We start from the raw sequence: 17005 nt of genomic DNA, 5'->3' as shown, positions 1-17005 counted from the left end.
CTACGTTCCCAAGTTTGCCAGCCTAGAGAGAACGCCGGAGAGCCCAGCGCTGCAGTTACCCCGGGCAAAGGAATCAGCCAAGGCCCTTGAGTTACTCTTGTTCAACCCCTGTTGGGGCAGAGTGGACCTCAGTAGTCAGACAATTGCCTTGAGCTCAGGAAGTCTCCTTAGACCAGCACTGTAGCCACTAGCCATGTGTGGCTGTTAGAATTAAATAAAATTTAAAATTGTTTTTCAGTCGCACCAGCCGCATTTCAAGGGCTCCGTAGCCACATGCAGCTTAGTAATTACAGTAAGGATAAAATGAACACTCACTCATTTACTCAACAAATATTTTCTTCACAGCAGTGAGGGAAGCATACAAAATCTCTGCCCTCATGGAGTTTCTGTTCTAAAGGGCAGGATAAACAATAGACAATAAACATATCAGTTGTGGTCTCAGCAGGAAACAGATGATGCATTCAATTGAGTAACTGAGAAGAGTTTAATAAAGGGAGGATTTACCAAGATGTGGGCTGACTTCAAGGAAACCAGCAAGGAATGGTGCCGGACCCCAGAATTACCCACTGTGGGGAAGCACACCCACACCTAGGCTGGACGGGCCGAGAGGAGAGGCGATCACCAGAACCCAGTGAGAGCTGTGGGGAGGAGCTGTAACCTGGCCCAGAGAGGCCACAGGCGGGGAGTCCCCTGGGGCACAGAGCAGGGCGGAAAAGGGTGGAGAGGGAATCTGAAGGGGCAAACGGAGTATCTAGTAAAGGCAACAGGTGCAAGAGGAAGAGGAGCAGGTAAGAGGGATGAATTATGGGTCAGGGCAGCCACGTAAAACAGATCCCCTGAAGCACAGGGTGTCCTTCATTTACTCTCCCACCAGCCCTCCTTTCCCTGTTTGCTTCTGACTAATTGTGTCCCCTCCTCCACGTCCATCTATCATCTCTGTGGTTCTTCTGCCACTTGTCCCATCCTCTCTGTGGCACCGTCACAAGTCCTTGGAGCCAAAGCAGGGCAGCTCTGCTGAACCTTCGGTGAATCTTCATGCTCTGTTTACCTTAGGAGCACAGGCAGGGCAATTTTTAAGTTTTCATTTTAAATAGGCTCTATTTTTTGAGAATAGTTTTAATTTTCCAGAAAAATTGAGAAAATAGCACAGAGAGTTCCCATATTATCCTCACCCCCACCCAACAACTACCCTTATTATTACTCTCTTCTGTTAGCATGGCACATTTGTTACAATTAATGAACCAATAATGATATATTATTAATTGAAGTCCATACTATATTCTAATTTTCTTAGTTTTTGCCATCAACCCAAGCTGTCTCCATGCCTACTCTGTACTCCCTAATCTGGCTACCTGTTTCCACACATCTTCCTCCAAGCTTTCAAAAGCTAATAGAGAAAATCCTGAAACTGGGTGAGTTGTTCCAGTCTGAGGAGAGAACATCTAGAAGCACTAACAGTCACAAAGCAACCTACAGGTGCAAGGGATTATCGACAGCCTCGACCCAGTCCTCAACCTCTGGGCACTCCCCTCCCTGAAGCCATCACATAGGGGTCCCTTCAGCCCTTCATCCAACTTCCCCTACTGTTAATACCTTACATATCATGATACACTTATCAAAACTGAGAAACTAGCATTGACAGGGGACTATTAACTAGACTTTGTTCAGATTTCACCAGTTTTCCTGCTAATATCTGACTTTTTCTATTCTAGAATCAAATCCAGGATACCACGTAGGATTTACTTGTCCTGTCTCAATTTTCTCCAATCTGTGACAGCTTCTCAGACTTCCCTTGTCTTTCACGACCTTGACACTTTTGAAGAGCACTGGTCAGGAGTTTTGTAGAATGTCTTTCAATTTGGGCTTGGGTTTGATGTTTTCTCATGACTAGACTGGGGTTATGAATATTTGGGAAGAAGACCCCAAAGGCAAAGTGCCTTTCTCATGACATCATATCAGGGGGCTCATGATATGAGCATGACATATTACAGATGATATGAACCTTGGTCACTTAGTTAAGGTGGTATCTGCCAGCTTTTGCCGCTATAAAGTTACTAATTTTCTTTTCCATAACCTTGTTACCAGTATGTCACTAAATCCAGCCCACACTCAAGGGGAAAGAAATTAAGCTCCTTCTCTGGAGGAAGGAGTAGCAAACCTTTGTGGGTATATGTTAAACACACCACAGTAATTAATTAATATCTTTGGGTGCATGCGTTGAGGCTATACAAAGATCCTGTTTCTCCTTAAAGTTTCACCCACTACTTTTCACATTCCTCAGTGGATCCTGCCTACAGCAATGGGGCTTTAAAGGTAATTTCTGATTTCCCTCATTCCTTTCACATTTATAATTTGGAATCCTTCTGTGAGGACAGTTCGTCTCTTCTACTCATTTATTAATGAATTCAATCATTTATTTATACCACTATGGACTCATGGATCTTTATTTTTTCTTTGAGTTATAATCTAATAATATTATTATTTTGTTGCTCAAATTGTTCCACTTTTGGACATTAGGAGCTCTTTCAGATTTGCTCTTGTGTCCTTTTGGCATGCCCTCATCCTTTTTTGTGTTTTGCTTTGTTTTAAGCAGTACTTTACTTTCTGTGCCCCACAGTCTCTTTGTATTTTCAGCCCCAGCTACTCCAGCTATAGAATCTGCCATTTTTCCAGAGGGTGTTCCAGGGCATTTTAAATTTCCCTGCTGATATGCTAGTGGCTTTATTTAGGGCCTGCTGCTTTGCCAGGATCAGAATCCTTTCCTTACAGGCAACTCTCACAATGGTAAAGAGTCTGACAGAATCATTGTCCCTACCCTGGCACGTAGTAGTTGGGCACACAACTATGTAATCCTCAGTGTTCTCTTCCACAAAATGGGGAATAATCGCACTTCCTTATGGGGTTTGTGTGAGAATTAAATGAGAGAATGCATGTGAAGCTGTTCACTTGCCTGTCATAAGTATTCAATAAATATTTTTTTATGATAATGAAGATGCTGCTGCTTCTGGTAGGGGCAATCGGTTTTAAGGGCATGGACTCATGGCAGATGCCCAGCTATGTAACCTTAATAAAACTCTCTGCACCTCAGTTTCTCGTCTGTAAAATGGGGATAACAGTAACCATCTCATAGAGTCTTTGTTGGATTAAATAATATACACAAAGCACTCAGGACTGGGCCTATAGTAAGTACTTGTTAACTGTTAGCTTTTTTTTTTTTTTTTTTTTTTTTTTGCTGTATGCGGCCCTCTCACTGTTGCACAGGCTCCGGACGCGCAGGCTCAGCGGCCATGGCTCATGGGCCCAGCCGCTCCGCGGCATGTGGGATCTTCCCAGACCGGGGCATGAACCCGTGTCCCCTGCATCGGCAGGCGGACTCTCAACCACTGCGCCACCAGGGAAGCCCTAACTGTTAGCTATTATTGTTTTTGTAATTATTATTATTATTGAGTAAATCTCTGGTTCCTTTGGTGTTATCTTACCCATAATTGGTAGGCCAAGAATTATGGTAGAAAAATTAAACTATGTACAAACTATGAAATGTAAAGGTAATAGGTGGTTAACATCATGCAGTTATAATCCTTAGAAGGAGTATAGCTGAATTTGAATTCATAACTATTTCAATCACAGTCATGTGCTGCTGACATTTTCTCCTCTGAGGTGTTCACAAATGGCTGAGACGGAATTACTCAATTCACACTCATCTCGCGATGATGCATTTGGCTCAAATGGCGTGCGGCTTTGGGGAAACTCTTTGTGACTCCATCAGAGTTGAACATTAAAAAATGATAACTACGATCAGCCAATGCTGAGGGACCCATCTTGTGGAAAAAAGAAATGGAACCAACACTGTTAGTGACACAATAATTAGGACACACGGGAGACTGCTGACAGTTTGGAGATATTTTCTTGGAGAAAATATCGAATTATTGAATGACTTGTTTTTGGGAGGGGGAAGGTCTTTATTGATAAATAGGTTACAGTGAAATAGAGTGATAGTTTTTAGGAGACATTAGTAGATAATTAATTTGGCAATTTATTACTGCAGAGTGACAGTCGTGGCCCTCTCCTCTGAGCACGTGAAGTCAAATACCCAAAGGTACCTTCTGCTCTGTCTGTGGGATTCAGTGTCATGAAAACTCCTGCCCTCCTGCTGAAAACCCCAGTGAGTTTTCTCGTCAAGAACTGTTAGGCTTTTCTCACTATTAGTGTTACAGTGCAGCTGAAGCTCCGCTCAGGGAAGAGTGTGGAGGTGTGATGCTGTGGGGGAAGGCCCACTGGCTCAGGCTGGACACACAGGATTCCCTCCCCTTTCTCTCACCCGTCTCAGTCCCCCACTCCCATGCCCGGCCTCCCTCATACCCTCGGGGCACTCCTTGATGCCAGGTGAGTTATTCACTGGATGCATGTTCCCTCAACTACAGCCATTTGTGAACAACCCTCATGATTTTGCTTTATCCACAAACCATATGGATTATGATTTATTTACTATTTTTCTTTTAGTAAAACATAATGCCCAAGTTAGCCTCATCCTGACCAACAATATCTGTGGAGCCACAAGTCTCTCGTGACCATGAGGTCAGTGACCTCAGCCAATGGCTAGGTGGGGTCTCCCCTCTCAATGAGGAAAAATCCACCGTGGCCTGGCTGGGAACAGGAGCGGAATGCACAAGGGCCTAGAGGAGAAACCGGGCTCTCTTCCTGGAGGCAGTTTTCTCTAAATAAGAAGACACTGGCAGCAAGCCCTTCTAACACGAACGGGCACATGTCTGTTCACCATTGACAAACATTAGGGTTCCTGAGGTCCAAGAGGGTGAAAGGCGAGGTGACTGAGAAGAGTGAGGGTGAAGGTTGTTGAATGCGTCAGGGGTCTGCAGGGTGGAGGCAGGCACGTCGGGCCTATAAAGCCATCTCAGGGGCACTATGGTAGGAGCTCACTATATGAGGTGGTGGCCCCTAGAGTCTGTTCCCGTGATTCTGCACTGCACGACTCTCTGCTTTGGTTATTGCCCACTGTCAGGAAGATGGGGGTCTTTCTGGGTAAAGGCTTAAGGCTGACAAAGATGCCAAGCTGCAAACACTTGGATCCCATCAACATTAGCACAACTATTAGTAATATTTTTTTTTTTTTTTTTCTGGAGCATAACATACCAAAGGCTCTGAGGAATTCTGTAGTAAAACAACAAAGAAACAACGGGGTTTATTTGGCTTAACTGAATGTTTCCTAATCCTCAACTATATTTTCACTATCTTGACACCCAATCTTTGATTCATAACATTCCCTCTTCTCAGATGGTAAGCTTTTAAAAAATGATGGTGAAATACAAGTATCCCAGTTAAAGACAATTTTGCAAGAATTTTGTGACAGTCCCACAGGTCCCTGGAGTCTCCTCCAGGGTATTGCTAAAACAGTGTTGGGAAATATGGCTTTCACTGTGGTCTTGCTGGAAGTTGGGGTTAAGCTATCCTGTTTTCTTTTCTCCTTAGATTGGGCCATAAATCTCAGAAGATATAATAGCTTACATTTGTATGGAATTTTATAGTTTACATTATCACATACATTACCTCAGTTTCTCCTCACAACAACCTTGAGGGCAGGGATTATTATTCCATTTTATAGATTTAGAAATGGTCTCAAAGAGCTTCAGTAACTCATTCGAGGCCTAAAACTAGCCTGAGGCAATGCCAGGGCTTAAGTCAATCTTTTTACTTCAGATCTGGCGAACTTCCTGTATTTCTAATTTTTTTTTTTTTCCCTTGAGCACACCACTTTGCTTTTTGGTCACATCAGACTGTTGGCTCTAAATTCCTAGGATTTGGGGTTGTAATCCCCTCCCCCAATCTGAAATACTGTTTTCTAGTGAAGCCTTGAGGATCACCAGGGGAAGGCACTGACGATGGTTCTAGCACCTTGAGGGCCTGGAGGGCACCTGCAGGGACGTCAAGGGGCTCAAACCCCCTTGAAGAGGCCCAGGACAGGTGAGCTGGGCCTGACCTGGGCCTTTTGCTCCTTCACCTAAAATCTTTCCCACTCTCCACCATGCCTCAGGGCCGAGAGCGTCCAAACATTTTCTCTAAGGAGCTGCAATGTTGCCTCTTACTTCCCTGACCCTAAGGGAGGAGCCATTCGCGTGAAAACTTGATTTACCGAAAGAGCCTCCTCGAAACACCTTTGCTCGCCTTTAACCCGTTTGGCGGGTGTCACTGGCTCAGTGTTTGCCGATTCCGGGTCCAGAAGCGCCGAAACACAGGCGGCCAGCGCGGCCAGGGCCTCAAGTGTCACGGCTTCTAGCTCCCTGGGGAGGGAAGGGGTCTTCAGCTCCGCCGGGTGCCCTGTTCCCTGAAGGGCGCGGGGGAGGGAAGAAGGAAGGAGGGGAGAGAAGGAGGGGGAGGGGACATGGCAAAGAGAGAGGGAGGGGAGGGTAAGAAGGGAGAGGGAGGGAGTAAGAGTGGGAAGAGAGTGGGCGCTGGGAAAGAGGGAGAGCCGGAAGGGGTGGGGAGAGGTGGAGGCGGAGCGGAGGTGGGGGGAGGGAACGCAAGCCACGGGGGGCGGGGCTCGGGGCGAGGGTTCCTGGCCACGCCCTCCCGCCTGGGTCCCCGGAATTCTGGTCGGGCCCGCGGAAGTCGTACGAGGTGGCTGGTGATCGCTTGCGTACGTCGAGGGGAGCGCCAACTCCTGTTTCCCGGACGTCCCCGGGCGGCCTGGGGGACAGCTGGGGCGTCGCGGCCCGGGGAAGGGAGCGGAAGTCAGCGTCGAAGCCGCGGAAGGAGGGGCGGCTGGCGGAGCCCCGCAGCCCTTGAGGCCGGTTCAGCTGCACTAATGACCGAACGCGGTGTGAGGCTGGAGTGTGGCCGCGCGGTGCTTTCTGTAGAAGGCATTGGCCAAGAGCGCACCTAGCTTCAGGTGCTCGTCTGAATGGCGGGAGCCTGATGGCCCGGGGTTCAGTGTGACTCCTCCGATTCCCCAACCAACCTCTCCAAGGGGCTCCCAATATCTGAGAGTGAGGTCTGCATTTCTGTGGTCCTCATGTGGGAAACTGTCAGAAGTGAGGGGGAAACTTCCAGGTTAAGGTGTGTGAATGCGAGCATGTACCGAGGTATGTGAGCCGGAATGTGCATCCATGAAGAGGAATGTTTTTGTTCCAGGAACCCCTCTCCCCAAACTTATACCGAGTGGTGGGGTGAAAGCGAGGCAGTGTGTCCGAAATCAAAAAGCCAGGAGGTCCCCTGGGAAGCCGTCTTCCAGTAGGACCGAAGTGCTGAGCATCTTTGAAGAATGGTCCAGACACCTTGTCTTCCTTCCTGTCCTGCCCGTGGTGATCTCCTAGGAAACCTATCATTGAATAGTCATGTTTATTGCATTTGTTTTCCTTTCTTGCCTATTACTCTCTCTTCCCGACCCCAGGTAACAAGCTCATACTTTCGTTTCTGCTAACACTTAATTGGATGTCTCCCCTTATTCTTTGACTCCCCTGGGCTTTTGGACACCTTATAGAAGGCAGTGCTGAGTCCAGCTCTGGAGAAAGACTTTGATTGAATCTCAGCTCCACCACTAACTAGCTCTATGCTTTGAGGCAAATTACTTAATCTCCCTACACTGCAGTTTCCACCACTGTGAAATGGAGATAATAATAATACTCAACTTACAAGGTTGACTGGAGGATTCAATGAAATGATTCATGTGAGTTTATCTAGTCTTATCTGTCAGAGCCATGAGCCCCCTTTCTCCTCAGCTACCCTGGGTATCCCCTCTTATGCACCCCATTATTTTGCCACCTAATCCATTAAGCAGGGGGTTGCTTGACATGTTTTCTTTGTGTACATATAGGTGGATTGTTTCCTCAACCTGCTTTTTAAGTTCTTTAAACATACTGTCAATTCTATGTATACTCTGACACCAATTTGATACATTTCACATAGCTTGTGTTCAATACATGTGGATTGAATAATTAATAAAATTTATCTAGAGAGATTTTTCTAGAAAATTTGAAGTTATGAAAAAGGAAAGCTCTTCATGGGGCAGGGTAAATAGAAAAAACTTAATAGATGGTTATCTTGTTCATTATCTTGTTCATAAAAGGTATCATTATAGTAATTTCAATTATATAAAGAAAACTGTAAAAAAGACAATTGGAAGTGAACATGACGAAGTATAGAGTTGATACCCTGCTGGAGTAGAATTATGAGTGGTTCTTTTTCTCCTGCTTTATACTTTTTAGTCCTTTCCATACTTTTCAGAGTATGTATTACTGTGTTACTTAGGAAAAGTACTTTATATAATTTAGGTTATAAAAATGATCATATTTTGGATACTTAGAGATGGAGGGAAAAAAAATCCTGAGAATAAAGCAATAGTTTTCTTTTCTTCTTTTTCAGACTAGTGAATCTTTTCTGATTCGTGCTAGAAAATCAACTGATTAGTTTGAAGTATAAAGACATTTCCTTTTCAGTGACCAGAATACTTGTCTTGCCTATTTAGGCACTTCCTTTGAAGGATCAAGATCCAAGGCAGGGAATGAAAATCATAGAAGGGTTCATATTAAATCCAGAGTCAAGGCAAAATGGTCTTAATGGTTATCTCAACCAAGCTGTAGCAGTCTAGTGAATTTTGACCTTTCCAGTGATTTTCTTTTTTGGCTTAGAGATGCACCAGTGCCGTTCTGCTTGTATTACTGTAACTTTTTTTTTTTTTTTTTTAGTTAAAAATGCTTTATTGCTAAAAAAATGCTAACCATCATCTGAACCTTCAGTGATCATAGTCTTTTGCAGTAGTAACATCAAAAATCACTGATCACAGATCACCATGACAAATATAATAAAAATGGAAAACTTTGAAATATTGCGAGAACTACCAAAATGGGACCCAGAGACATGAAGTGAGTGAGCAAATGCTGTTGGAAAACACTTTTTTTTTTTAATTTCAAATTTGCAATTTACTTCAAACAGAGTTACCTTGTTTTTATTGAAAATGAGCACAACAGCTTGATTTATTTGCACAGTTATTCTTTCATTCAACAAAAATTTACTAAGCACCTTCCAAATGCCACACCCTGTGCTGATGCTGGGAATACCGGTCAAGACCTTGTCCTTATCTTCCAGGAGGTTAGGGTCTCATTGATGGACATGCATATATAAATAATGATGTTATAGAGAATTATCACAGGAGCTTTGATACGTCCATGAGTAGGCATACTTACAGCAGCCGGTGGGACACGAAGGAGTAGCCCGTTGTAGTGGGGCAAGAGCACAGTGAGAAGGAGGAGACAGGAGAAGCTTCATAGAAAACTAGTTATCTGGGCCGATTACAAATCTTTAGCTTATAAGTGGGTAGTCCTTCCTGATGTGAAACTATTATTTTTTGCATACTTTACCCTAATTATGTTTTCTTATTATATTCTCTGATACATTAAGGGTATGCTTTGTGATTCCTTACTTGATAGGGGCAGTGAGTTTATAATGGTCAAGTCCTATTCCACCATATTCCAAGGACTGGCCAAAATTTAAAAATATATAAGTCCTTTTATTAGATATGATTGAGGCTTAGAAAACACCTTAAACCTTAAACTTCTTATTTTTACTTAAAGTGTATACATTCATTCCCTAGTCTTTAGGTGTTGGGCTCACTGTGGGTCCTCTGATTAAACTTACTCATAGTTTTGTCTTGCGTTAGTTCCACTTTTTTTGTTTTTTGTTTTTTGGTTTTTTTTTTTTTGCGGTACGCGGGCCTCTCACTGTTGTGGCCTCTCCCGTTGCGGAGCACAGACTCCAGATGCGCAGGCTCAGCGGCCATGGCTCATGGGCCCAGCCGCTCCGTGGCATGTGGGATCTTCCCGGACCAGAGCATGAACCCGTGTCCCCTACATCGGCAGGCGGACTCTCAACCACTGCGCCACCAGGGAAGCCCCCACTTTTTTTTTTTTTAATAAATAAATAAATTTATTTATTTATTTTTGGGTGCATTGGGTCCTTGCTGCTGTGCGTGGGCTTTCTCTAGTTGCGGTGAGCGGGGGCTAATCTTCATTGCGGTGTGCAGGCTTTTCGTTGCAGTGGCTTCTCTTGTTGTGGAACATGGCCTCTAGGCTCACGAGCTTCAGTAGTTGTGGCTCACAGGCTCTGGAGCACAGGCTGAGTAGTTGTGCCTCATGGACTCTAGAGCGCAGGCTCAGTAGTTGTGGCCCACGGGCTTAGTTGCTCTGCAGCATGTGGGATCTTCCCTGGCCAGGGCTTGAACCCATGTCCCCTGAATTGGCAGGCAGATTCTTAACCACTGTGCCACCAGGGAAGCCCTAGTCCCACTGTTGAGTCATTATGTTTATGATTTCCAGCCTCTGTTTTTCTATAGTGGAGAGAGAACATAAAGACACTTGTAAAACAATTATAAGTGGGGAGTTTTTTAGGCTTTACAATTTTTTTCTTCATCTTTTACTGTTTTCTAGCTCACAACTAATTTGACATCAATTTTTATTATTTATTTTTTAGTGACCTGCCTTTATAGAGTCTTTTCAGAAATCATTCAACTTCATTTTTTTTTTTCAGACCATGCAACAATGTCTTTTATTACGTATGGGTTTTTTAAATTATTTCTGCAATCTCTCCATACACAGGCAAAAAAAAGTATTGTTTTGCATATTGGAACTTGCAGACCTGATCACTGCATAGAGAAGGGAAAATGATCCCTACAATACACTTAACCAGGAGGCCAATTCATCTGCCGACCTCCAAGAACATGGAGATGAACATGATAGACAGACTGTCCCCCATCTGAACCTTCATTCACCACCATTCGATAACCCTTCTTCAGGCCCAGATCAGCAGCACATTTCTTGCCAACAATCATTAAATGTCCAAGAAGACTTTCATCGTCATCTTCTGCTGCAGAAATCTGGGATATATGTTTCTTGGGTATCACCAGAAAATGTGTTGGTGCTTGAGGGGAAACATCATGGAAAGCAAGACACTGGTCATCCTCATAAATGATTTTGGCTGGGATTTCCTTGCGAATGATCTTCCCGAAGATCGTGTCGCCACCAGGCCGAGCGGCCTGAGCCTTAGCGATCTCATCTGCCATCTCGGCCTCAACTTCATTTTTATATCATTTTTCATGTCCACTTTGAGTTTTTTTCTTTTGCACTCATTTCATTATTTTATGTAATAGACATCAACACATTTTAGAATAAATAACTGATTCTAAGGATGCAATTCAACTGTTCTGTAATGTTTCATTTAAAAAATGTTAGTCATGACCCAGTGAATTTATTTCAACCCAGTAAATTGATATGAAGACGTACAGTTTGAAAAATACTGTTTTAAAGAGTAGTCACCTAGCATTCAGTGCACCTGGCATCAGTGGGGGTTAGAGAGGGATAGAGAGTGAAGGTTAATCCAGTTAGTTAGTTAAGCATTGTTTCATTAAGAGGGCTTCTACTATATTAAAATTTTGTTGGATTAAATTTCTGGGTCAACCACCAGGGTTTGGAAATCTCCTTGCACTCAAGTTTTGGATGTGTGGCTTGAGTTTTAAAGAAACCTGGCTTGGATCTAAAACTCTCAAGCTTAGAGTTAGTGCTAATGGCCCACAGAGTTCATGTTATATAGTTAAGCAACCATAACTGAGCCATTTTAAGGCCATTTTTATTATATCCTTTTCTACGGATAGAACAAGGAAGTTAATTGATAAAATGTCTAAGCTAATATAAGAAAACAGTTTTCCTAGTTTGTGACAATATCTGGGCTTCTGAGAACCTCCATTTAAGTCCTGTATTCTTTCCAGGGACACAGCACTTGAAAGATATTTGATGGTACCAGAAAAGGATATGGCAAGCAAGAATATTTAAGTTGAAGTCAAGACCTTCCTTCTTGGTGGAGCTTCCCAGATAAAAAAGGAATTGGGGGCTATCCTGCCAGAGAGCATAGTAAAGACAGATGGGTATTTTCCTGGGTTGATAAATGTATTTACCCTGATCTGCAGGACTAGCTCTCAGAAGTTTACCCCTTTTCAAAATGCCTGTTGTTCACAGAAGATGTGGCCAGGGAAGGATGGACCATCTTTGGCAAAATATCTGGGAATACCTGCCTGCAACTCAGGTACCTCTAACCCCTTTTAAATGAGGGCACACAGTGTGATGTTCTTCATTTTTGAGGATGTTAGGCCTGGAACCTTAGGTTTGGTGTGGAGATTGCTTGGAAATAGGGCTTGTAAGGGATATGCACTAGGCATATCTCCTAGCTTCACGAGCTGTTTTTCTAAATCCTGAGATGGAGCTCCCTCTTGTAGATATAGAGAGAACACAATAATATCAGAGAGAGAAGCCAACCAGTTCTGCAAACAGGCCTAATGAGAGGTAATCACAGTTGTGTAGTCCCCAGAACTCACATTGTCAATGCAACTAGAATGATGAGGTTCTCAGGGACTGATTCATGCTAGCCAGACTCACTGAAGTCTTTTGAACAGAATGCCAGTTCACAATGGGGAAATTCATCTCCAGTGATCAGGAGACTCCTGTTTGTTCTCCAGGACCCTCACTGCTAAATCCTGTGTACCTGGGGAACCAGAAAGTTGTTTGGTGATCTCAGAATCACATGAGAGAAGTGGATGGTTTTATGGGTTGAATTGTGTCCCCTCCAAATCCATATGTTGAAGTTCTAGCTCCTTGTACCTTGGAATGTGATCTTATTTGGAAATGGAGTCATTCATTGCAGATGTAATTGATTAAGAGTAGGGTGGCCCATAATCCACTATAACTGGCATTCTTATAAATGGGGATGGCAGAAAACTTAAGTTGTTATCAACGTAAAATATACTGTTATAGATGTAAGTTGTTATATGTAAGCCACATGGTAACCACAAAGCAAAAACCTATAGTAAATACGCAAAAGAGAAAGAGAACGGAATATAGGCATACCACTAAAGCAAGTCATCAAACGACAAAGGAAGAGAGCAAGAGAAGAGGGGAACAGATAAGGACTACAAAAACAGCCAGAAAACAATTAACAAAATGGCAATAAGCACATACCTATCAGTAATTACTTTAAATATCTATATAACTGGACTATATTCTCCAATCAAAAGACATAGAGTGGCTGAATGGATTAAAAAAAAAAAGACTGAGGGCTTCCCTGGTGGCGCAGTGGTTGAGAGTCTGCCTGCCGATGCAGGGAACACGGGTTTGTGCCCCGGTCCGGAAGGATCCCACGTGCCGCGGAGTGGCTGGGCCCGTGAGCCATGGCTGCTGAGCCTGTGCTTCTGGAGCCTGTGCTCCGCAACAGGAGAGGCCACAACAGTGAGAGGCCCACGTACCGAAAAAAAAAAAAAAAAAAAAATACTGACCTATATGCTGTCTACAAAAGACTCACTTTAGATGTAAGGACACACAGACTGAAAGTGAAGGGATGGAATAGTCTGTGCAAATGGAAACCAAAAGAAAGCTGGAGTCGCTATACTTATATCAGACAAAATAGACTTTAAAACAAAGACTAAAAGAAAAAGAAGGGCATTACCTAATGATAAAAGAGTAAATCCAACAAGAATTTATAACACTTGTAAATATTTATGCACCAGCATAGGAGAACCTAAATATATATAGCAAATATTAACAAATCTAAAAGGAGAAATAGATAGCAATACAATAATAGTAGGGGACTTTAATAACCCACTTAAATCAATGGATAGATCATCCAGACAAAAAATCAATAAGGCAACACTGGTCTTAAATGACATGTTAGACCAAATGGACTTAACAGATATTTACAGAACATTCCATCCAAAAGCAACAGAATATATTCTTCTCATGTGCATATACATTCTTCTCTATCTATTTTTCAAGATAGAAAATATGTTAGGTCACAGAATAAGTCAATAAATTTAAGAGGATTGAAATCATATCAAGCATCTTTTCTGACCAAAATGGTATAAAACTAGAAATTGATTTTATGAAGAAAACTGGATAATTCACAAATATGTGGAGATTAAGCAACATGCTACTGAACAACAAATGGATCAAAGAAGAAATCTAAAGAATAATTTTAAAATCCCTGAGACAGATGAAAATTAGGAATGTAACATATCAAAATTTATAGGATGCAGCAAAAATAGTTCTAAGAGGGAAGTTCATAGCAATAAATACCTACCTCAAGAAACAATAAAAGTCTCAAATAAACAACCTAATTTTACACCTCAAGGAAATAGAATAAGAAGAACAAATGAAGCCCAAAGCTAGTAGTAGGAAGAAAGTAAGATTAGAGTGAAAATAAATAAGAGACTAAAAAGAAAAGGAAAAAATAAAGTAGAAAAGATCAATGAAACTAAGACCTGGTTCTTTGAAAAGATAAACAATGTTGCCAAACCTTTAGCTAGACTCACCAAGAAAAAAAGAGAGAGGACTCAAATAAATAAAATCATAAATGAAAGAGGAGATGTTAAACTGGTGCCACAGAAATGCAAAGGATCATAAGAGACTACTATGAACAATTATACACTAACAAATTGGACAGCCTAGAAGAAATGGGTAAATTCCCAGAAACATACAACCTACTAAGACTGAACCTTGATGAAATAAAAAGTCTGAACAGACCAATTACTGGTAAGGAGTAATCAGAATTATCCCAACCAACAAAAGTCCAAGACTGGACAGCTTCATTGGTGAATTCTACCAAGCATTCAAAGAATTAATACCAATCCTTCTCAAATTCTTTCAAAAATAGAAGAGGAGGAACTCTTCCAAGCTCATCTTCCGAGGCCAGCATTACCCTGATACCAAAACCAGTGTTAAGGATGCCACAAGAAAGGAAAATTACCGGCCAATATACTTGATGAACATAGATGCAAAAATCCTCAACAAAATATTAGCAAACTGAATTCAATAATACATTAAAAGGATCATACGCTATGATAAAGGGGGATTTATTCCAGGGATCCACAAATCAGTCAATGTGATACACCACATTAACACAATGAAGGATAGAAACCATATGATCATCCCGCTGAAGGAAAGCATTTGACAAATTTCAACATCCGTTTATGATAAAAACTCGCAACATAGTGGGTATAGAGGGAATGTACCTCAACATAGTAAAGGCCATATATGACAGGCCCACAGCTAACATCATACTTCATGGTGAAAAGCTGAAAGCTTCTCCTCTAAGATCAGGAACAAGACAAGTGTGTCCACTCTTGCCACTTTTTAGTCAACATAGTACTGGAAGTCCTAGCCAGAGCAATTAGGCAAACAAAACAAAACAAAACCCAAATTGGAAAGGAAGAAATAAAAATGTCACTATTTGCAGATGACACGATATTACATCTTCCTTCTTCTGTTTATACGTTCTTTTTTCTGATAGGTCAATGCCATGTATCATATCTCAATTTTCTTTGCCGTACTCCAGGTATGTCTTACAGTACACCTGGGTTGCTCCTGCCAAGCATTTACACGTACTACCCAGCCTATTCTGTTTTAGTTAATGAAAGAATCAGCTGCAGGCTGCTGATTAAAAGAGATAAATGAACACACCAAAAAAAAAAGCAGATTTGTGACCCCTGCCTCTCAAAATTTTGATTTGTAAGTTTATGGTGGGACCCAAGGATAATCATGTTAAATAAGCATCATAGGTGCTGTTAACCTCACTGACTATCTGTTGATTTGTGCTAGATTCTTTCTTAGAGCATAATCTAAATTCCAGGTTCTGGAGACACCCAGCTTGGTCCAACCTTGGTAGGTTGTACTCTTAGCTTTAAGGACTTAGGCATTCCCCAGCTAAGAGTTCAGAAGAAGAGTGGGTATCCAAGCCAGTCCAATTTGTTCATTCATTCATTCAACAAATTTTTGAGCATCTGCTATGAACTAAATACTGTTCTAGGGTCTGGAGATACATCAATAATACAAATAGATACAAATCCCTTACATTCTAGCTGGGAGTCAACAAATCAATAAATGCACTAGGTGAGCAGTGCTATAGACAAATACAAGCAGTGTAGAAGGATTGTGAATGCAGAGGGTCTGCAGGCATTACAGTTTTCAAAGGCGTGTCCTGGGTAGGCCTCACTGACAACATGACTTAGGTGCGCCACGTGGTTCTCCAGAAGAAGACTGTCCCAAGCAGAGGGGACAGCCAGTACAAAGTCCCCGGTCAGAAGCTGAGCACACCTGGCCTGTTAACAGAAACAGGAGGCCAGTGTGCCTGGAGTGGAGTACGAAAGGGAGGGAGGTGGCAGAGGCTGAGGTCAGAGGTTACAGGGGAGTCAGATCATGTCCTTACAGGGCATTGCAAGGCCATCGGCTTTTACTCCAGTGAGACGGGAATCAATTGGAAGATTCTGAGCAGTGACATGATCTGACTTATATTTTTAAAGTATCGTTCAGTCTGCGGTAGGAGGGACAGGAGCAGAAGCAGGGAGGACCAGTTAGGAGATGACTCCAGAAATGCAGATGAAATGTTGATGATTGGCAATAGGGTAGTAGCAGCAGAGATGGTGAGAGGTGTTAGATGTTGGATAAAATTTGAAGGTAGAACCATTTTCTGACAGATTGGATGTGAACGTTGGAGAAGACAGATGTCAAGGAGGACTCTAATCAGGGTGAACCTTACAATTCTTGCTTGGAATGCTGAACAGAAGCATGTCCAAATGAGGAAGCACATGGCAGGCATCCTATGCCCATGAGGAGAGTCAAACTGTGGGTGGCAGGGCAGAGCGGCAGAAAGAAATGGTCCTGAGGCCTGGTCCATCTCTGCACTTCCAGTTACAAGAGCCAATGAGTCCTTTGTTACTTGCCTCCGAAATAGGCTTATTGCTACCCCCACCCAGACTCTAAGGTGTCTCTGAGATGTGCTATTTGCCTGAAGACACTTATCACAGTTCCACCAGAGCTAGTCTTCAGACCTCAGGGATGACTCCCAAAATATTCCTTCTCATGCCTCCCTATCTCATTGGTCTCTTGGCAAATTGTAAGCCCCTTAGTGTACTGTGTCAGGAGCAGGGCCAGACAGACCCGGCACGGCAGAAAGTGTGAAATTA

General features: G+C 42.7%; 1 protein-coding gene and 1 long non-coding RNA gene across 2 annotated transcripts; both read right to left on the bottom strand.

The window, feature by feature from the left end:
- Positions 1 to 465: 465 nt before the first annotated feature.
- Positions 466 to 6471, bottom strand: LOC125964964 (uncharacterized). Its single transcript, XR_007478321.1, has 2 exons — positions 6146 to 6471; positions 466 to 1048 (listed from the first exon to the last, which is right to left on the bottom strand). It is a non-coding gene; the product is annotated as an uncharacterized LOC125964964 (long non-coding RNA).
- A 4048-nt stretch (positions 6472 to 10519) lies between these two features.
- LOC101274174 (adenosine 5'-monophosphoramidase HINT1) lies at positions 10520 to 11074 on the bottom strand. The gene has a single exon (XM_004267323.4). The coding sequence runs from the start codon at positions 11063 to 11065 to the stop codon at positions 10685 to 10687; it is 381 nt and encodes a 126-aa protein (XP_004267371.1). The 5' UTR covers positions 11066 to 11074; the 3' UTR covers positions 10520 to 10684.
- Positions 11075 to 17005: the final 5931 nt, after the last annotated feature.

The sequence above is a fragment of the Orcinus orca genome, chromosome 7 (genome assembly GCF_937001465.1).
Source record: "Orcinus orca chromosome 7, mOrcOrc1.1, whole genome shotgun sequence".
Classification (NCBI taxonomy): Eukaryota; Metazoa; Chordata; class Mammalia; order Artiodactyla; family Delphinidae; genus Orcinus; species Orcinus orca.
This window is presented reverse-complemented; position numbering and strand designations above follow the sequence as displayed.